General features: G+C 49.0%; 1 protein-coding gene across 1 annotated transcript in view; it reads right to left on the bottom strand.

Annotated features, from left to right (window-relative positions):
* LOC144731802 (metabotropic glutamate receptor 8-like) overlaps positions 1 to 20,650 on the bottom strand; it is a 258,412-nt gene extending 237,762 nt beyond the window's left edge. Inside the window, exons 1-2 of the mRNA XM_078613050.1 lie at positions 20,372 to 20,650; positions 13,380 to 14,342 (exon numbers count right to left, since the gene is read on the bottom strand). Coding sequence (XP_078469176.1) covers positions 13,380 to 13,961 — 582 coding nt within the window. The 5' untranslated portion in view covers positions 13,962 to 14,342; positions 20,372 to 20,650. The remainder of the gene's footprint in view (positions 1 to 13,379; positions 14,343 to 20,371) is intronic.
* Between the last annotated feature and the right edge of the window lie 2,293 nt (positions 20,651 to 22,943).

Here is a 22,943-nt window from a genome sequence, read left to right as displayed (position 1 = left end):
GTTAGACTGATGGCCTTAATCTAAGTTGTCTTGTGGTTGTTGTTGGTTGTTTGACTTGCATCCCACTGGGATTTTTGCACACAGCGTTGGTGTACGGTGTTTTTTTCTGCAATATTTTGCTGTCTTTTCTTGGATTTTCTGTTTGCACTCAGTCACATATTCACTTAAACATATTTTTTTGTTCATGTTTTTGTTTTTTGTTTGTTGCGGTTGCACCCGATTCAAGAGCCGAATGGCTCACAGGGCTATACCTCATAAATTAACCTGAACTTGAACCGGTGACGATTATCTAAACCGGTCCTGGGCCACCCCTAGGTCGACACTGGACATCTGTGAAACTGCTGGACATCTGTGATGAAGAGCTTTATAGTTAATTAGATTCATCCAGTATAAATAAATATTTGATTCAGGATTTAGCAAAAATGAATATCTAGTGGGGGGTGCAAAAAATACCACTCGGGAGACAAAGTCGGCCGGGCGTGGTGTTGGCCACCCACCCCCTCGTGTGCCGTGCCGGCCTTCATAGGTGCTCGCTAACAGCACTTGCCAAAAACAGTCTGTTAAGGCTACACGGATTATATTTGTCTTTATTGTTAGCGCACGTAAAGTGCACCTTGCCTGGCAAATCCGTCGTGGTGACGTAAAAAATAATGTGCGGGCTGAACGGTGTTAGTTGTTGTTGCGAGTGCACGGAAGGAACGCGCAAAATTTGTCAATTTAATCCCAAAAATTAAACGGTAGAAAACCAAAACCCACGCCACCTCTCAATTGTTCATTCGTACACCACTCGATATGGACGCACTTCACAAACTGAACAAGAAAGTTTACGATTGGGAGGTGTGGGGCGTGGTGGGGGGGGGGGGGTCCCAAAGGTCCATCTTTCAATCATCTACATCAATAATAACAAGACAATAAATCATCGATTGTATCTGGCACATCTAAATACATTCTAATTCGCAGGATCTCAGCCGCTGAAGAACTGTACATACAATGTATCATACTTTCGTCCACTTTTCCTACAAGAAAATGCCTCGTGTCTATTCTCAGAACCTAAGGAAGGGTTGACCCTGGTTATTGCTTGGATGATGACCACCAGGGCTTGCCAGGTGTTGTAGGTATGGGACTGTTATGTGTAGTCATAATGTGGCGTTGTTGAGTGTAATCCCCGTGGTGTGGGGGGCCTTTCTCCGTGCTCTCCAAGTCTCCTCCGACTTGAACCCAAACACTCTTCAAGGACATCGGTCAAACACGCCCATGCAGGACCCTGCTGACAAAGAGTCTTCAGACTCATTGAGGCTTTGCTGGTTTAAACAACTAGGGATTATTATTCCGGTAATATTTGCAGCAACTGCACAAGAAAGTTGGAACTGGAAGCATGCTCATGAGCACAATCGTAAACTAATTACGTCTTCTTCTTGGTTCTTTCGGTAAAGTCACGTAGAATGGAAATAATAAAATAATAAAAAGAAAACATAATAATATAATTCTCACGACGTTTCGGCCACAACGCAGGCAGCCGTCCTCAGGTGAAGAACAGGTCTGTCGAGAAGACAGGGTTTGAATGAGAATTATTGTATTATGTTTTATTATTATTATTTTATTATTTCCATTCTACGTGACTTTACCGAAAGAACCAAGAAGATGAATCCCTGCAGTCACGAAAGCTTTAAATCGACATTTAATCATGCTTTTTCTGGACCATCTATGGGTCCATGCATATGTAAGCAGAACTGCGTGTTTTAGTCCGACGGCCTTTTGGCAAACCCAACTCTGTTGGAGAGACCATGAAGGTTTGAAACGTGTCCAGAGTTTGCTTCCTTAACGTTGGTCTCAAGAGCCATTAGGGGCCCGCTCGGACTAAACACGTGTGTGTGTTTCTGCGTGGAGACACAAGCACGGAGGGCTGCTCATTATATTTGCTTTCACCCGATCACAGGCTCACTTTCACGGCCAGAGGCATCGTCAACCTGCGCGCATCCTCTCCCCCTCCCCTCATCTGCCGCTGCAAAACAAAGCCTGCAGAGTCAGCCTCGGGGGGACGCGTGTGGTAAGAAGTGCTTGGGGTGGCGTTAAAAATCACGAGGCGCTTACGAGGAGGGTGCAGACAAGGTCGCGCTTTCGGTGACTTTCACCCAAGTGCGAGGGTTTGGTGGCTTCAAAGCTCAGAGCCATTGCAGAGCCATAGCGAGACTATACACTTATCTATGAACTATGTTATTTTTCGATTTAAAGCTTTCGTGACTGCAGGGATTCATCTTCTTGGTTCTTTCGGTAAAGTCAAGTAGAATGGAAATAATAAAATAATAAAAATAAAACTTAATACAAATATTTTTTTAATTTCATTATGTTTTATTTTGATTATTTCACGTAGAATTGAAACAATAAAATAACAAAAATAAAACATAATAAGAAAAATTATGTTTTATTTGTATTATTTCATTATTTCCATTTTACGTGACTTTACCGAAAGAACCAAGATAATATGTTTATTGTATTTATACAAGGTAAGGCCCACTGAGCTATGCAGTTCCTTTTTCAGAAGCGACCTGGCCACAAGTGAAAGCTCAACGAAATGGCTTATGATGTGGACATTTATAGCAGCCAACTACTCTGAAAGCGTGTTGGTTCGAAATATGGAGAGAAAAACCTGAGGACCCGGAGAAAATTCCATTCGACCACGGGGAGAGAAACACGCAAACTCCAAATATGCAACAGGCGTCAAGGTCGGGATCGAAACCACGACTTCCTGTACACCAGGCGAGGGAGTTAACATCTCCTAGCCACCGTGATGATGATAAGAGAGTGAGACGCAAACTTCAAATATACAACAGGCATCCGAGTCTGGATCGAACCCACGAACTCCTGTATACTAGGCGAGGGAGTTAACATCTCCTAGCCACCCTGGTGCCCGGGCAATGTGGTCACAATTAACCCGGCAAGAAGAAGCGCAATGAAAAATGCGCTTTGATAATTAGCATATTTATTAATGAATATACTGTATGTATTAATAAATATATTAATAAAGATCGCTGGCATAGGTGGACAATTGATACGTTGGGATTGACAAATGTACACTCCGTAAATAGAAGCGTGGAGACAGAAACACACACGCAGAGACAGATGAAAGACAGAAACGGGCTTCAGACAGATTGAGGGACGCACATCAATGGACACATGGAGCAGATGGACAAAGGCAAGAGAGTTCGACGGATGAAAGTGCACAGATTAATGCGCTCACCCGAACAACGAGCACACGCAAACTGGTATCACCAAAAACTACACCGTTTTATGCAGCAAATAAACGCAAGGATTCAATTTTTGTTTTGTCTTCGTATCCACGGAGATCTACGATTGACACAAATGCAACGCGACACATCTGTCTGAACATTTTTCATTTTTCACGAATCTATTCGGACAAAAAGACGACAATTTAAGTAAAATATTCGTCAACGAATTAATTGCGGTTACATGTTACATTCCATCCGCAAAACAAAAAAAACAAATCACTTTGTGCAGCGGCTGCTGCTGCCGCTGCACAGGCAGTGATGCTGCACAAAGCACACAGAACGAAATCACTCAACATATTTGTCAATAACGCATTGCCTTTAAAGAGAAAAGTATATAATGGGTGACGTTCTGGGCAATGGTCCTCTTTCATAGCACGGTAAAAATGTAAAAACACAGACCTCATTGGCCTCTATTTAAGTGCTATGAAGAAGTCCCATGGCTTGGAACTTAACTCATATTATTTTCCCTTGAAGGCCACAGTCTATTGTGGTGGAAGTCTGTTGCGTGCTGCGAAGAAGAGATTCCCACCACGGTGACTCACTCTGCGCCAGCGCTCGCTCACTCTGCATTTTTTTTTGGGATCTCAAGGAATTGAAGAGCTGTTTTCATCACTCGCACTTCAATAACTGCTGGAGGATCCTATGCGGCACTCAAGAATGCTCGAAGATATCCCAAAGTCATAAGGCACACACACACACGGAGAAAAGAGACCCTGGTACAGATACATATCGGGGAAAGTGATTTTAGCGAGCAGCAAACTCAGGCCTGACCGGTCCACACGAGGCGGTTGGTGGTGTGGCAAACACCAACACCAACCAACACCAATATAAACCATCGCCAACACCAACCATCACCAATACCAACCATCGCCCTCACCAACCATCACCAACACCAACCATCACCAACACCAACCATCACCAACACCAACCATAACCAACACCAACCATCACCAACACCAACCATCAACAACACCAACCATCACCAACACCAACCAACACCAACACCAACCATCACCAACACCAACCATCACCAACACCAACCATCACCAACACCAACCATCACCAACACCAACCATCACCAACCATCACCAACCAACACCAACCATCACCAACCAACACCAACACCAACCATCACCAACACCAACCATCACCAACACAAACCATCACCAACACCAACCATCACCAACACCAACCATCACCAACACCAACCATCACCAACACCAACCATCACCAACACCAACCATCACCAACACCAACACCAACCATCACCAACACCAACCATCACCAACACCAACCATCACCAACACCAACCATCACCAACACCAACCATCACCAACACCAACCATCACCAACACCAACCATCACCAACACCAACCATCACCAACACCAACCATCACCAACACCAACCATCACCAACACCAACACCAACCATCACCAACACCAACCATCACCAACACCAACCATCACCAACACCAACCATCACCAACACCAACCATCACCATCACCATCCATCACCATGACCAACCATCACCAACACCAACCATCACCAACCAACACCAACACCAACCATCACCAACACCAACCATCACCAACACAAACCATCACCAACACCAACCATCACCAACACCAACCATCACCAACACCAACCATCACCAACACCAACCATCACCAACACCAACACCAACCATCACCAACACCAACCATCACCAACACCAACCATCACCAACACCAACCATCACCAACACCAACACCAACCATCACCAACACCAACCATCACCAACACCAACCATCACCAACACCAACCATCACCAACACCAACACCAACCATCACCAACACCAACCATCACCATCACCATCCATCACCATCACCAACCATCACCAACACCAACCATCACCATCACCAACCATCAACAATACCAACCATCACCAACACCAACCACCACCAACACCAACCATCAACAATAACAACCATCACCAACACCAACCATCACCAACACCAACCATCATCAACACCAACCATCACCATCACCATCCATCACCATCACCAACCATCACCAACACCAACCATCACCAACACCAACCATCAACAATACCAACCATCATCAATACCAACAACACTAATCCTCGCCATTCGACACTAAGTGATGGGGACGTCACCACTGCGCCTGTGTCAGGCAAGGTGCACCGAATAAGCCTGTGGCCGACACCGCACACCTTACCAGGTCGCAGTACTCATTGAAGGCTGAGTCGACCTAGGGGAGGCCCAGGACTGGTCCAGGCATACGTCGCCAATGTCGACCGTGGTCGGGTATCAAACTGGCGTCACCGGGTTTCGTAAGCACGTGGGCGCGCTCACAAAAATATAAAGAATCCCCGTGTAGCCTTAACAGACTGTATGGACAAGTGCTGTTAGCGAGCACCTATGAAGGCCGGCACGGCACACGAAATGGTGGGTGGCCAACACCACGCCCGGCCGCCTTTGTCTCCCCAGTGGCGATGTTTACACATAGCACCAGGTACTCATTTGAGACTGAGTCGACCTAGGCGAGGCCCAGAACCGGTTCAGATAATCGTCACTGGGTGTTGGTCGTGAGCCTGAATCGAACCCGGGTCGCCAGGTTAGTAGCGCAGCACTGACCACTACGCTACCGCTTCCACACACACACACACACTTGCTCGCGCGCACGGTACACCCCGCTCAAAAAAGATGTAACAATGATGCATTGGGAGATAAATAAATAAAAATTACAAAACAACAATGAACACGTTTCGGCTGTCATTTGCGGTTTGCTGCGCCGTATCGATTCGGCGTGCCGCGGTTATTAATTTGAGCTCCATTACACTGTAGCAGCGAAAGTACTTTACCCCCTAGCTTTTACAAGATAAGTCCTTTAAAGCCATCTGTTGAAATGTCCCGGCTTTGGCTTTGCACCATTTACAGCCGCCTTGTTGCATGAAGCCACAATTTACGTCCGTGTTAATTTCACAGGGCAGTAATGCATCGTTACGGTGTTATTATTGGCAAATATTAAGTACACGGTATATATATATTAAAAGGCTACACAGCATCCACGGTTGAAAATGGATTGCGCGATTAAATTTTTTTTCTTCTTTCTCTAAATAGCTTTCAGCAGTGTCGAACGTGCCTGTGGATTGTCAGGGTGAACCCCGAGTGGTTCTCTACGTCTTTGATACGCCAGCTCCCTCCAAATCAGCTTCTTTTTTTTATCTGAAAATGTTTCTACTCGTCTACGTTTCTAAGAGTTTCATTAACCTTTCTTATACTTTGCGCTCCTGCCGTGTCTTTGCATTGTCTGTTGCTGTCACGTTTTGAACCGCACCTAGGGGACATCTGTGAAAAAGAGATCCCTACAGTATAAAGACATATTCTTCTTCTGATGAAGACCGCTGGTACTTGTGAACCGTATGTCAGTGTGTTTTGCGTGGAAGAGGCTCGTGAAGGACGCTGCTGCTACTGGGCAGTTGGAGGCAGTCGCCCTCCAATAACAACGGAGGGCGTAGGAGCGACGCTCACAACAACGAGCGGAGCGCCGGGCGGCTAAAGCACAGCAAGTTGGCACAGTAGGGGGCACAGCTGGTGCATCGGCCACTCATCCAGGTCAGTCGACCCGTGGCACCTGGGTCTGTCCCGTGACCTCCTGCCAGCGGGAGTTCGACACTTCACGTGGCCTTAATGTGCACATAGCTTGGCACAAGCGCCGTGGTGACGTCCCCATCACTTAGTGGCGAATGGTGGTGGTTGTTGTTGTTTGTGCAAGGCATACATTTGATGTTGTGCATCAGTCTGCTTTGTGCAGGTAAGGCACGTGGTTAACGCTGTGTGTTCGGTCGCCGTAACGTGGTGCTGGTGTTCCCCTTGCACGTGCCATTTTGCTCCGCACGACATCCATGCTGCAGCACGTACCCCGCCTAACCCCCACCGTGCATTGACCATTACACCATGAAATATTCCATTGGACTTGCTCAATACTTTGACAAAGCTCTTCCCGATCTTCCAATTAAAATTGAAAAAAAAAATCGAGGAATGGGATGACATAATTAGAAATCCCTAAAATCCCATGTTAGCATGGAATATGATTTCAATCACTGGGGTCAAAGGTACATCATGCATATATCATCCTCATCACTAACGGACGTCCCTGCGAGTTCAAATCCTGGCTGGGGGTTGACTCAGCCCATCATCTCTGCAAGGTCGATATAAACACATTCCTGTGGAGGGAGCTGGTAGGAACGTTGGGTTGCTCGGTAAATGGCCAGGGTCAACGGCGGCGTGGTGTATTCCGCAAATATTCCCGACTGTGAGGGCGGGCACAAGCCGGCGTGAGTAGGTTAAACGTTGAGTTTTATAAGGGCACCACGGGGTGACCAGCCCCTCCCCACCCAGCCCCACCCCTCCCACCCCCCACCCAGCCCCTCCCCACACTCCCCACCCAGCCCCTCCGCACCCTCCCCTCCCCACCCAGCCCCTCCCTGCACGATGGTGGTGGGCTGGTGTAACCAGGAGGTTCCTTCCAGTATGAGTACCACTTTGTGGGGAAGCCAACAGTGGGTGTCTTAGGGAGAGACTGAGGCTGGTTCTGCAGCTGGGCTGTGCACAGGAGACAACTCGCGATGCAGGCTGACTTTCTCTTTGTTCTAGATTTGAAGCTTTCGTGACTGCAAGGATTCATATTCTTAGGTTTTTTCGATAAAGTCACGTAGGTAAAAAATGTAAATTAATAAAAGTAAAATAAAAATAAATTTTTTTTTATTTTATTTTTACCTACCGACTTTACCGAAAAAACCTAAAACCTAAGAATATTTATCTTTGTTCTATGAGCAGAAAAAAATACTGAGAGACTCGCTGACTCACAGACTGGATGAAGTTTCACACGAGACAGACCGACGGACAGAGCTGTCGTGTATCATTAGAGCACCCTCATCATCATCGTGCGGAACAGTTGAAACGCACTTTAATAATAATAAAAAAAACCTTCGTCACACTGGGTAAAGTAGAGCTGACAAATGACTCAAATGTTATCACCACTTCCATCTGACAGCAATTACACATTTGTCAAGTGCCAGCAAAAAAGGGAAGAGTCTTACAGCCGTAGCCTCCCGTCGGTAATTTTCACCCCTCGTCTCCGGCGTTTGAGTGGCCAGAGAAAACTATTCCTGGCAAGAGTCAGCGGCTCAGGCAACACCGTTCAAGATTTGACAGTGAATAATCCAGACAAAAAAGTTACAACTCGCATCACCGTCGTCATCAATGAATGGCCGAGTTGTAAAATAAAGAAAATGTGAGCATTTCGATTAACAGCTTTCGTGACTGCAGGGATTCCATCTTCTTGGTTCTTTCGGTAAAGTCACGTAGAATGGAAATAATAAAACAATAAAAAAGAAAACTAAATATAATAATTATCACGACGTTTCGGCCACAACGCAAGCAGCCGTCCTCAGGTGGAGAGCAGGTCTGTGAGCAGTTAAACGCCTGGTTCGATTCAGTACACTCACTATGTATAAATCCCATGACACTATCATCACCATCATGCTTGTGTCAGCATCATCATCATTAATGCTATTATCGGTATATCATTTGGTTTAGCGCAGCAGTGCATACAGGAGGTTAACACTAGCAAGTTCTTAATCTGCCATATATGGATGTATGAGTGATTTCACTTTTGTAATATCTGCGTAGAAGGTAAGGAGTGATATCAAAAGTTAAATGGATACATGCGATCTTGTTGACTATTTTAAAATGATAATGACAGGTAACTTTCAGTTTAGGTTTAATAATTTAAACAGTTGACTAAATTATTCATCATCATTATCAACCATAATTGTCAACATCATCATCATCATCCCAAAGAACCCGACATTTAATTTCAACGGTCGACCGCTTGGTTAAGTACAGGAATACACACACGTCACGTACAAGGGGCCGTCCATAAATGACGTCACGCACCTGGGGGGGGGGGGTCAGACATTTGTGACGATGTGTGACGGGGGGGGGGGGGTTTGAGAAATGTGACGTCACATCAAGATGCGCAACTTTAAATAAATATGGATAACACGCTCTACTTAATTAAATTGACTTTTTAATAAATGTTTTCTCCTACAACATCAGAGTGCAGCGCCACATTAAATACGCACTACAATGACAATAGTTGAAAGCGATTTGAAGCATGTTTTATTTTTTTTGGGGGGGGGAGGCAGAGCTTTGTGACGTCATATTTGAGGGGGGTCTGACTTTTGGTAACGCCGTGTGACGAGGGGGGGGGGGTCAAAAATCGTCCAAAATCGCGTGACGTCATTTATGGACGGCCCCCAATGGGTGGACTAAAATCTGAGCCTTATAGAACGCGCAATACCACAGAGACCGTTAATGTTCTAGCTCACGTTGAGTAATAGTGAAAGAGGCAGGGAGCAGTATCCTCTATTGCGTACGTCCTTATTTACACTCTGCCGAGTGCAGGTAGACAACGTCGGACACTGATAATGAGGAATTAAATCATAATGCTGCCACGGGATCATTGTTGCTAATGAGCAGGGGACCATCTTCTTGGTTTTTTCGGTAAAACCACGTAGAATGGAAATAATAAAATAATAAAAATAAAACATAAAAATAGACACTCCAAGTCCAGGACGTGTCATCGAGACTCTGTCTTATTGACGGACCTGTTCTTCACCTGATGACGGCTGCTTGCGTTGTGGCCGAAACGTCGTGAGATTTATTTTATTATGTTTTATTTTTATTATTTTATTATTTCCATTCTACGTGACTTTACCGAAAGAACCAAGAAGATGAATCCCTGCAGTCACGAAAGCTTTCAATCGAGCAGGGGACCATTGGAAATCCACGACCTAATGTTGAGATCACGGGGGTAAAATGCATTCTCATACGCGACCGGTTAGCAAGCAGTATTTTGTCCTCGCAAGAGGACCGTTGAAGATGACCCCGGATCCAATTGGGCTGTAACTGCGATGGATGGTGCAACGTACAGAGGCTGCGAGAGGTGTGGCTTTTACACTTTGAGACCTCCTTCACCAGTGGCAAAATATAGTGGTAGGTTTTTCCCCTTTCAACTGGTACAAAAACTGACACCTTTATACAAGGCATCATGTTTGCAATAACCACAACACAAGCAGTCAAAATGCAAACAAAAAAAAACAACTCTCATGATGATAATTATATGCACTGTCCTTGAAGTTGATTGGTCCACACCCGAGACAGCTTTTCTTAGAGCCTAGTCTCCGTTGGTGTTGGACCAGATGACGCCAAAAGGCGTGCATACATGATGCCTTGTATAAAGGTGTCAGTTTTTATACCAGTTGAAAGGGTTAAAACCTATTACTATAGGTGTGGCTTTGTGGAATATTGCCGCGCTACTGTTGCACGTTGAGCTGACACCGTGGCCATCGGTGTGAGATGAGTGGAAATAATCTGGCGGGGAATGGACAGTGTGTGTGTGTGTGTGTGCGCGTCGGGTCAGCAGACAGCTGACGTGCGAGATCAAGAACGAGTGTCCAAAGAACTTCCCGTGACAGCTCTTGACCTCACGCACGCAGATTGCGACGTGTTCAAGAGGTGCTTGATTGCCTGTGATGAGACCTGGGTTTAACATTATAACCATTCATAATAGAGTTTTATTTCTTTATTTTGACGAGGTGAGGCCCTTTATCAGAAGTGACTTGGTCACAAATGAAAGCCCGATAAAGTGACGTATCATCGTAATGTAGAAATGTATAACAGTCAAACATTCTAAACGCACGCTGATTCTAAATGTGGTAGGACAAACCGGAGGACTCCAGATAAAAATCCACACGACCATGGGGAGAACATGCAAACTTTAAATAGATGGGCGTCAGGGTCAGGATCGAACCAACGACCTCCTCTATACCAGGCGAGGTAGTTAACATCGTGCCTGGTAAAATAAAAATATTGTTTAGTTTAGATTTAAGAGCATATCAGATGGTACAATGCAAGCCTTGGGAGGTGGTACAGATTGACTTCACGTCACGTTAACGAGATGCCCAGGGGTCAACGTTTGCGCAGACTTGCATGAGTTCATCATCGATGCTGTCAGGGAAATTCTACTTGAAGGAACTCACGCATCCAAACTGTTCCACAAGAGCTGGCACCAGTGACGGACTGGGACTAGAAACGGGCCCAGGCATTGTGTTAAACGCACAGCCGGGCACAAATTGCCGTGCCGATCTCATTGTACCTATTCTCGTGATGGCTCCCAAAAAAAAAACGAATGGGGCCGGTTAGGAAAAAACTTTTGGGCTGCCCAAATATGGGGAACTTCATGCCAACTGAAAGCGAAAATAAGCAACGAAGCTGAGACATTAGAGGTAATTACATATTTCAATAAAACATAAATTACTATATTTGATAGATTTTTTTATATGTTTTATATATTAATATAGATATTTTACTCTGATCACATTCACAATTTTCCCACACAAACCGGTCCCACTGGCCCTCAGGATGGTCCAGCACCATCATGGACTGCTGCCCCATGGCTGCTACCCAGTGACTTCCAGCTGCATCCCCCAATTTAAGGGACATCTGTGTGAGAATAATGATAAGGATGGTAGTGATTTTGATGACGGTGGTGATGATAGTGATGTTGGTGGTGATGATGATGATGATGGTGACGATGATAAAATGATGGTGATGATGGAGCTGTTGACGATAATTATGGTGATCATTATGATGACGAGCAGTGTTGTAAGATATCAAACCCCAATGGCTAACACAGCATGAGGATGCCTTCACCCAGAAGTGGATTGACAAAGCTATACATGAGTATGTACAATATACAGCGCAAGCATCATCATCATCATCAGCCTCAGCATTATCATTATCAGCTGCAAAAGCAGCAGCATAATTGCCACTATCGGGCCTTAGTTGCCTCTGAATTGTAGCCTCGTTGGTTAAATTCAGGTCAGCCACTATTAACACGCGTGCGTGCGTGTGTGTGGATAGTGGCGGTGTAGGGGGAGCGGTGGTGTAGCGGTTAGCGCGCTGCGCTATGAACCCGGCGATCCAGGTTCGATTCCCGCTCACGGCCAACACCCAGTGACGATTTTCTGAACCGGTCCTGGGCCACCCCTAGGTCGACTCAGCCTCAAATGAGTACCTGGTGCGGTGTGTAAACATCGCCACTGGGGAGACAAAGGCGGTCGGGCGTGGTGCTGGCCACCCACCCCCTCGTGTACCGTTCCGGCCTTTATAGGTGCTCGCTAACAGCACTTGCCCCCTACAGTCTGTTAAGGCTATACTGGGGAGGTCTCTTTGGATAGTGGCAGTGGTTTGCTCAATGCACTGTGAACCCGGTGATCCAGGTTCAATTCCCGCTCGCGGTCAACACAAGTGATGATAATAATATAATCTAAACCGAGTGATGTGCCTTCCCTAGGTCGGCTCAGCCTTAAATCAGTACCTGGTAGGGTGTGTAATACATTATCATTGTGAAGACAAAACCCGGCCCGGTGTGGTGCAGGCCACCCCCTAGTGTGCCGTACTGACCCTAATAGGTGCTCGCTAACATCACTTACCCCAACAGTCTGTTCAAGGCTATGCGGGGAATAGTTACCGTTGTGTGTAGAGTGGTGAGCATATTTCTGGATGATGCCCTCAGTAAAGCTACCGGTGTTCAATTCCAGGTCATGGTTAATGTTACTGTTAAATCTGAATCAGTCCAACGTCTGCCCTACGTGGGTGAACTTTGATTTTAAGATATCTGTAATATGTACCCACTCACACACAGTGTATGTGCATACCTGTAAACTCGCTCAATCACACACAATCTATGTGCTTACCTGTATATGCACCGAGTCACACGCAGTCTATGTGCATACCTCCGTATGCAGCCACTCACACACACACAGTATACACACACCCTCTGTATGAACCCAATCACAGACAAACACCCTATGTATGTAACCTGCAATGTCTACCTACCCACAGTGTAAGCACGCGCACGTATCAACTCATCAGACACACATTAAAACAACAGCAACAGCAACAGCAACAACAGCAACAGCAACAACAGCAACAACCGACGGCAGGTGGCCACTCACCTGGAAGAGACGCAGGATGTTGGCCACCATGATGGACACGGAGCTGCCCGAGGCGCCGATGACTCCGACGATTCTCTCGGGTTTTGTGAACACGGGAGCCTCCCCGTTCTGACAGCGCACGTCCGACGTGTCCTTCTCGATGAGCGCCTGCACGAACGTGAGCGACTGCTCCAGCGCGTACGTGTCCCGCGAGCACGTGTCCAGGATCCGCGCGCCGAGCGTGATGTTGGGCAGCAGGTCGGGGTCGCTGTTGATCTTGTCGAGGGCATAGAGCATCGCCTCCATGCGGTGGATGCCCTTCTCCTTCTTGATCTCGCCGCACGCCACCCCGGCGGGGCCCTTCGAGTGCACGGGGAAGAGACCGCCCAGGGTGATGTCGCCTTCGATGCGGATGGAGTGCGAGTGCGTGGCTCGGTCTTGGGCCACGCTCACAGGCAGAGGCGGCAGCAGGAGAAGAAAGAGGAGGAGGAGCGGCGTCGCCATCGGAGTCGCGGCGGGTCTCGCGGCCAGCAGAGGAGACCTCGCGCAGTGGAAGGAGAGCCAGGGACTCGTCCTGCTGCATCGGCTGGGCGCGACGTGCATCCTTGCAGAAGGCGAGGGAGGATGCGTGCTGCTACCGCTGCTAAGAGCGTGGAGAGGCTGGCAGCAGGAGCAGCAGGAGCAGCAGGGGTTTACTTTATCCAGAACCTGGGAGGCTTGAGGGGACCCTTCTCGTTGGCTGGCGCATTCCTTAGAGAGCGAGGGTGGAGGAGGAGGTGGTGGTGGTGCCGCGTGGGTTTAGAATGTTCTGGAAAGGGTCAGGCTGGCTGTTGTCATTGGCTCGGAGCGTGGTGGCTTCTGATGCGTTCGGCATATCCCCCGGAGATATGCAGATGAAGTGACGAGGATGAGCACGCCGGCAGCGGTGGTGGTGGTGGGAGACGCGCACCCTCCTCCAAACGTGGATTGGATCTGCGCTCGCGTCTGAGTGCAAGGGAAATGCACGCAGCACACCATCTCACCCCCAATCATTGTATCTCAATCGTGCGAATGCGTTGCTTTCCATCTCACACACACACAGATATATCGGAGAGTTTTTTGTACTACTATTTTTATTTCTCGATTTCAATTTCGATTTATTATTTTATTACTTCCCTTCTACGTGACTTTACCGAAAGAACCAAGAAGATATTTTTATTTCACTAGGTAAGGCCCTACTGAGCAATCTTGCTCTTTATCAGACGCGACCTATGCACAAATGATAGCCGAACCAAGTGGCTTATCACGTTGAAATGCATATCAGACCAAATACTCTAAACGCACGCTTCTAAATGTGTAGGGTAAAACCGGTGACCACAGGGAGCACATACAGGCGAGGGAGTTAACATCTCCTATCCACCGCGATGATGATGAGAGATAGAGACACCGCAAACTCCAAATATACAGCAGGCGTCAGGGTCGGGATCGAACCCACGACCTCATGTATACCAGGCGAGGTAGTTGACATCTCGCTACCGCGGCGCCTACATATATACAGGGATGGCCCAAAATTCAGGACACATACGGTTACTTCATTGCTTTCAACACTGGCAATTACTTTTTTTAATTGTTTCTTGTATAAGTTAACATTTTACCTATTATCGTCATTATTATAAACTATTTTTGCTGTGGGGGTCACTTAATATCTGACGCTTAGAAAACTCGACCAAGAACCCTGAATTAATTTAGACGCGACACAATGGATGAATAGTCAAAGATTACACGGCTGTAATATCCCTACACAAAAGTCCTGAATTCATTTCGAATGAGAATTCATGCAGCATTCATGAATGTTAATGGAAGTCAGTTTGAACATTTGTTAAAATAAATATAATAACCCTATTTGTCCTGACTTTTGGTCCACCCCGTATATTAACGCCTACAGTATTTCGGTTATAACCACCTGCAAACTCACTTAGGCAAGCGTCGTTTCTCATTAGCTCGAAAGGTCTGGAATGGAACTCCAAGTATAGGCACCACGTTTATTAAGAAGAGAGATCGAATTGTGCCCCAAAACATAGTGAAACATAAAATGTGCGAACATTAATACCCTTTAACTCAACCAGGTGTATACGAAGACCTGGGTTATGAGATCAGATACTACTAATAAAACAGCACTGGAATACAATCTAGATGGTCTATTGGGTCTTTTAAAATGAAATCATCAGATGCAATCGTGGAACACTGAGTATGGAAACACAATCACGCGAAAAGTGCATTGATATGCATTGCTCGCACTTTGATATGCACACATCAAAGTCGCATACACGACGCACGCTAACACAGTAATGAAATGGGCCTCCAAATGCCAAATCCACTGCTGGGTGAGGTGCTCTCTCCTTACACACTGTGTCCGTAACGTAAGCTTGTTTGACCATACTTCTCTGCTGTGGTCAGTGCGGATTGGTGAAGTGGGTTGATTGCGTAAACATCGCCACTGGAGAGACAAAGGCGGTCGGGCGCTGTTCTGATCACTCGTGCGACGTTGCCGGGCTTGGCAGGTGCTCGCTGGCACGCATTTGCCCCAACATCCCAGGAAAAGGCTACCCCCGGGGATCTTTGCCTCGGTGTCACTCGTTGGTTCGCACGGAAGCGAAGCGTGAAGCCAGACGTCGTCTTTGCGACGTTCATGCGACGTTCGCAGTGCACGCTCGTGCCTCTTCTACACAGTCGAGTGCACGTCACCTCCCTCGGCACGGATACACACAGACGGAGACGTACCTCTCGCAAGGCATCAAACGCCATCACAACGCAACTAGCACTAAACCACCCTTTTGTCAAGTCACTGCTCAACGGAATGCAGCTCCTCGCTTCCGTGTGTCGAGCGTGGATTGCGAGGGGGGTCGAATGTTTGACCATACTTCACCACCCTGGTCACTCACTGCGGCTTGGTCATGCGGGTTGAACCATTAGGTTCAGACATCATTCGTCACTGATGATAGCCGTGGTCAGTGATCAGCACTTAAAGTATATACACTGTGTTTTTTTTTACTCAGCATATGTGTCAATAACACTGTTGCTTTAAAAGGAAAGAGTATGTGATCGGCGACGTGTCGCGCAATGGCCCTTTATTTACAGCACGCGGAGAGGCCACGGAGTTTGTGCTGCGAAGAAGAACCATCGCCCGAAACGTCGCCCGATGCACGCGTTATTGTTTCCCATGCAGTGTTATTGACGAACGTGCTGAGTGTTGTTGCTGTTGTTGTTGTGTGCATCACTGCCGACGCAGGCATCGTCATCATCATCATGGAATAATTGGCACCTGTTTGTATGAAAGGGTGTGTGGTCACGTGAACTAAGGCGCATCACAGCGTCACTCGGTTATCCGCCCGAATGCACCCCTTATTCGGTGCGCTTGCCAATTTGGAAATGTATTAGACTAAATGGCCATATCGATTAGCCCACAGGGGGGGTATCGATTTATGCAAAGGTGGACTATCATTAAATATTGGTGACCGATCAGGCATCTCGCACCGACGCACAACTTTTGATGCGCGCTGACGCCGATAATAACCAGCTCGGGAAAACGCCGTGAGCATTGCACACGTTACAAAAGACAAAGAACCCCCTGATAGCCTTTGACAAGCTGTTGGGGCAAGTGCTGTTAGCGGACACCTACGAAGGCCGGTAAAGCGGTGTGGTCAGCACCACGCCCGACCGCCTTTGTCTCCCCCATGGCGATGTTTTCCGATCCCACCAGGTACTCATTTGAGGCTGAATCGACCTAGATGAGGCCCAGGACCGGTTCAGATGATCGTCACTGGTGCTGTTGGGGGTGAACGGGAACAGAACTCGGGTCGGCGGGGTTTCCCAGCGTAGCGCGCCTAGACGCAACAAAGCCAAAGATGCCCCCGTGTAGCCTCAACATGATATTTGTGGCGAGCGCTGTTAGCGAGTGGCACCTCTGAATGTGACAGCACTGCACCACCGCTCCTCACGTACATCACAAAGATCCCCCATATAGCCTTAACAGACTGTAGGGGAAAGTGCTGTTAGCGAGCACCTATGAAGGCCGGAACGGTACACGAGGGGGTGGGTGGCCAGCACCACGCCCGACCGCCTTTGTCTCCCCAGTGGCAATGGTGGTGGCCGTGAGCGGGAATCGAACCCGTGTCGCCAGGTTCATAGCGCAGCGCGCTAACCGCTACACCACCGCTCCCCACACACACAGAGACAGACACCCGTCGCCCAGTCCGTGACCAAAGCACCTCCGATCTCGTCGGATCTTGAAAGCGTTCAAACAAACCGGACGGGGGTTGAGGAGTCTGGACGTTTGGTTGGATGACGTGGGGAGACGGAGGTAGGGGGGGGGCAGGAGGGGGAGGGGGGCTGACCAACATGCCCTAAGAGGCAGGTGCAGCAGGTGGTGCGAGCAACAGGGGGCACTGTGGCAAAGGCCTCCATCGTGCCGCCGTAACCCGCCGCTGAACAATCCCGGTCAAAATAGAATCTCGGGATGGCATGTGTGGGGAAGTGGAGCGGAGGGGTGGGTTCCCTCATCCAGCAGTGGAAATACGAGCTGTGTTGTGCAATGTCGGGGTGGCGTACGTGCCAGAGGTTGCGGCTAGCTGCTGCAGCTGCAATAACTGGGGGGGGGTTTCAAGCGATGCACTGTCGTGTCAGAGGCTGGGACACCGTGCGTTTCTGTTTCTAGATCTCGGTCTCGAGATATGCGTTCGAGGAGTCTGTTTCTTCCCGTGCAATTGACGATATTCAGAAAGCCAACCCAATCCTTTGACTTTCTCGTCGCACTGTCCAAACGTTCTACAATTTTAGCAAGCCTAAATAAATAATGAATGCGTCGCGTACGCGTGTACACTCAACTTTTTTCGCGCCGTACGTAGCCAACCGTGCCCACCGGAGGTGTTAACAGCAAACGTGAATACCGATATTGTTCATACGTCAATCCATCCACTGCTGAGCGAACGCCGTGTCAGTAACGGGGGATGTTTGACCATACTTCACCACGCTGGCCAGCGTCGATTGGTGAATAGGGGAGGCGTGCAGTGGTTGGGAATCGAACTCAGGCTCCCATGCTGCCCCCAGCGAAGCGACACGTGGTTGTGATATTTTATATTAACTCGTGGTGTGAACGACGATAAGTGGCTTCCACAGTTGCAACACGCCAAAGACAAAGATCCCCTCGTTATAGCCTCGCCAGGCTGTTCGGGGCAAGTGCCGTTAGAGCAAAGCACCAATTAAGGCCGGCTCGGCACACCAGGGGGCTGGTACGGCAATCACCACAACCGGTTCGTCTCCGTCTCTCCAGCGCCGATGTTTTACACACCGCATACCATTCTCACGTAAGGCTCAGTAGCACCTATTGGAGGCCCAAGGCCGGTGAAGATATAGTATTCACAGCTGATGTTGGCCGTGAGCTGGAATTGAACTCGGGTCGTTGGTTCGTTTTGTAAGCAAACAAATGCACTAAGCACTACAACAACCGATCACCAATCCAGCATCAAACAGGAACGCATGCAACCAAAGATCCCACGTATAGCCTTAACAGACTGTTGGGGCAAGTGCTATTAGCGAGCACCTATCAAGACCAGCACGGTACACGAGGGGGTGGTTGGTCAGCACCACACCCAACCGCCTTTGTCTCCCCAGTGGCGATGTTTACACATCGCACCAGATACTCATATGAGGCTGAGTCGACCTAGGAGAGGCCCAGGACCGGTTCAGATAATCGTCACTGGTGTTGTGCCGTGAGCGGGAACCGCACTCGTGACTGCCTGGTCCGTAGCGCAGCGCGCTGACCACTACACAACCGCTCCCCACACACACACACACACATGGTGAAAGCAATCAGCCTCCTTAGCTCGCAATGCAGATGTGCTCAACCCCGTTGCCTATCTCCTGCATCGTAACACTGCGAAGTCGGCCGCTGAGTCAGCCAGAGTCCTGTGCTACACTCGCGTCACCGTGAGACCAGAGCGCGGGGAGCTCTGTGGGCTATCTTACAAGTGGGTCTCCTCGTACCACGGACAGCGCGGAGGCAAATCGGCCGCCTAGCGTCGCGAGACAACGGCGGAGCAGCTAGCGGCGTGAGCGCGAATCGATGCGATGCAACGCCGTGGTCACGTTCAGAAGATGATGATGATGATGAAGGTGACGGTGATCGTTGTGTTTGTTATCGTAACGATAATGGACGGTTCCCGTTTTTGTGTCCATCATCCACTGCTGGATAACGGCCTCTTCTTCCCTTTCCACCCTACCTCGGATCGGTGACCCAGTCTTTAATTGTAATATTATGATAGAGAGAACGATTACGTCAATTCATTGCTGTGAAGGCTCGCGGTCGCCAGGGTTAGTCACAGGGTGTTAAACGATCATACATCACCACGCTGGTCAGTGCGCGTTGGTGATTACGAGTGGGGTTTGAACAGTACCCACTTTAAGGAAATTTCACTTGCCGCTGGTCATTATCGGCCCGTGGCCGGGAATCGAACTCAGCTCGCCGTGTTCAAAGCGCACACCGGCACGAAACCACTGCGCCACCGCTTCATTGCCGCGATCATTAACACGACGCATTACGTAGACACGCGCGCACGCACACGCGTAGCACAGCACGGAACAACTATACACACGCGAGCGTAAGCTAATACGGGTTTGTGTTCAGTTTACAGAAGCGTGCTCGCATGGTGCTGCTGCTGGTGGTGGTGGTGATGATGGTGGTGGTGGTGCTGCTGGTGGTGGTGGTGCTGCTGGTGGTGGTGGTGATGATGGTGGTGGTGGTGCTGCTGGTGGTGGTGCTGCTGCTGGTGGTGGTGGTGATGATGGTGGGCAGCCAGATTCATTCTGAGAGCAGCGTGCAGTGCGCAAAAAGCTCCTCCACAGCAACACAAGTCCGAACGCGGAGCGCGAGACACCCTCAGCACTCACTCGCTCGCTCGCTCGCTCGTACCCGCTGCTATAACGCGGAGCGGCGAATCGGTGCGAACGAGGCACTAATTCACGAAAAGTCACCGCACCTGCACGATCGCGCCTCCTTCCACTTCGAGGACGCGAAACCCCTCTCGGTCCTTCAGTCCGTGCCGTCCGTCGCTTCCCGACTTTCGGATGCCAGGGGGTTGGATGAACGAACCAACGGAGGAGCGGGAGAGTCACGAGGAAGGGGCGTGGGAGCGCTGGTGCACAGCAGTGCGCTCTTGCTGTCTCTCTCTCTCTCTCTCCCTCCCTCCTGATTGTGAATTGCCGACAGAGAGAGAGAGAGAGAAAGGGGAGAGCGCGAGAGAGAGAGAGAGACGGGAGAGAGAGAGAGAGAGAGCGTGGGAGAGACCCTTAGGCGACTGTGCCTCCCGTCATACTGAATTGGACTGAGCCCGCAGCTCTGCGCTGTGCTCCTGCTGCTGCTGCTGCTGCTTAAATGATAAATTTTCCGTAGCGGACACGACGCCTGTGCTTCAGAACAGCACCGATACCCAAGTAGGCAGGGCACGCCGGACTGTGGCGCACGCTCGCGATGCCCATGCAACCACGCGCGAGTCTGTTAATTCCTCCCAATATGCCGTAGCTATTAAGACGACTTTAAAAATATATTTTTTTTACAAACGTGGCTCGTACGACGATTCGACGCCCATAGAGCAACGCGAGCTCGTTAATTCAATCGCCGCCATCGTCGCCGTCGTCAGCAATGCTCAATCCACTGCCGGATGAAGGAGGTCTTCCCCCAGCCACAGTCGCCTCCCACGATTCTGCGATGTAATAACACAGCTGGCAGCACGTGCGCACGAACTGATTTCATCGCTCCATCTCCCCGGTGACCACGACGTGACTGACGTTGGGGGCGTGCAATGTATTGACGTCGACTATGATGCTGATGATGATTCTGTTAATAACATGACGGCTTGGGGAGGCATTCCTTCAGCAGTGGGTTGAGCACGGCTGTTGCTGCTGATGAACGTGAATTGCGATTTTTATGTATTCATCCGGGGAAGCATCGGGGAGTCCCATCACTGGATTTCATGAAGGTCTTGCGTTGGGGAAGTTTGACCATTTCGACGGGTGAGTTACTGTTAGGACCATGCTTGTTTTTGTTTTGTCATCGGAGTGCTTTCGCCCGTAACATCTGGCAACCCATCAGCATTTATCGAACAGGTCTGGCTCTGCTGATGAGATTGTGAATGTCGAAACCCGATCGGAGTTTGGCTGCTTAAACAAATGCTGCTGGGTAATATCGATCTGCAAAGCCAATAGCCCGATGGACTGAAAAAAAATAATTATGTCCAAACGCGTTTTTGTGGAGGCGCCGCTTATTTATTTATTTATTTATTTGACATTCTGGAGCCGGGAGAAAGCCGCCACTCCTTCGAGAGGACAACCACCCACCAGTGCCAACCCCCTTGACCCACCGTGCAGCGCCATGGCGCGCGTGCACGGCTGGAGGGCAGCAGAGGGCAGTGCCACCAACATCCGATTTGCTGTGCCGCGCTCTAAAGCTCCCGCGTCTGTGCATCCACGATGTTCGCTACCCCGAACTTCACCTGCGCGGTGAAGTATCGGTCAAAATAACAGCGCAAGGCAACACAGCACGGGATGGACGGCCTTCCCGGCAGTGACTTGACAAAAGAGGGCTGTTCAATGCGTACGTGTTCAATACAAACAATAACACATCTGCAAATACATCAATCTGCTTTGCGGCTATGAGTTGCAATTGGATTCCAGAATTGATTTGCGCTTGTGTTAAACCGTCGGGGTGAATAGTAGCGGCCTCTAGCGCCTGGACAGGGGTCACGTGAACCCGTTCGGTACGCACGCGTATGCATGGAGAGGGGGGGGGATCGACTATCTCCAAACCACAGGACCCAACAACGCACGAATTGTAAGCCAGCCGAATCGATGCTCACCGATAATTCCTCGCACGTCACGACAACCCCCGCGCTCTGCGATCTACCGCGCGAAAGCGTAGCGCTGTGACTCAAGCGCATTCGTCAGGCGCCAGTCGTTTGACATACTTTACCGCGCGGTGTCATTGCGGGTTGGCGAGCACCCGTTATGATATCGCTCGCCGCTGATGTTAGCCACTGATAGGCCAGAGTTCCCTGGGGTCACGCCGAGTGCAGCGCGCTAACCACTGCGCCACCGCTCCAGCCACGGTGACTAATTGATCGCTATGCATGCGGGATTGTGTACATGCGGTCGCTTTCAACTGACCCGAGCTGCGAGGTCCACACGCCCTTGTTTTCAACGTTACCATTGAATATGCAAAACATCAAGCTATGCAAAACATCAAGCGGTGCTTTGCTGCTGAAGGTAAAAAAAAAGAAAACCCTGCCGTTTGCTACATTGCTGCATCTACACTCGCATGCACAATTGCGCATCCTTGCCAAACGTATCTAGATGTATGTCTATATATATACAGTACAGACAAAGACAAATACGCCCCCCTCCGTCTAGCCTTTCACAGACTGATGGGACAAGTGCTGTAAACGAGCACCTATGAAAGTTGGCACGGCACTCGAGGGAGTGGATGACCAACACTCACGCCCGGCCGCCTTTGTCTCCCCAGTACTTCAGTTTACACACCGCACAAGGTACTCATTT

Source organism: Lampetra planeri, chromosome 40, assembly GCF_965212315.1.
Source record: "Lampetra planeri chromosome 40, kcLamPlan1.2.h2, whole genome shotgun sequence".
Taxonomy (NCBI): Eukaryota; Metazoa; Chordata; class Hyperoartia; order Petromyzontiformes; family Petromyzontidae; genus Lampetra; species Lampetra planeri.
Note: the sequence above shows the minus strand (reverse complement) of the source record. Positions and strands in the feature narration are given on the sequence as shown.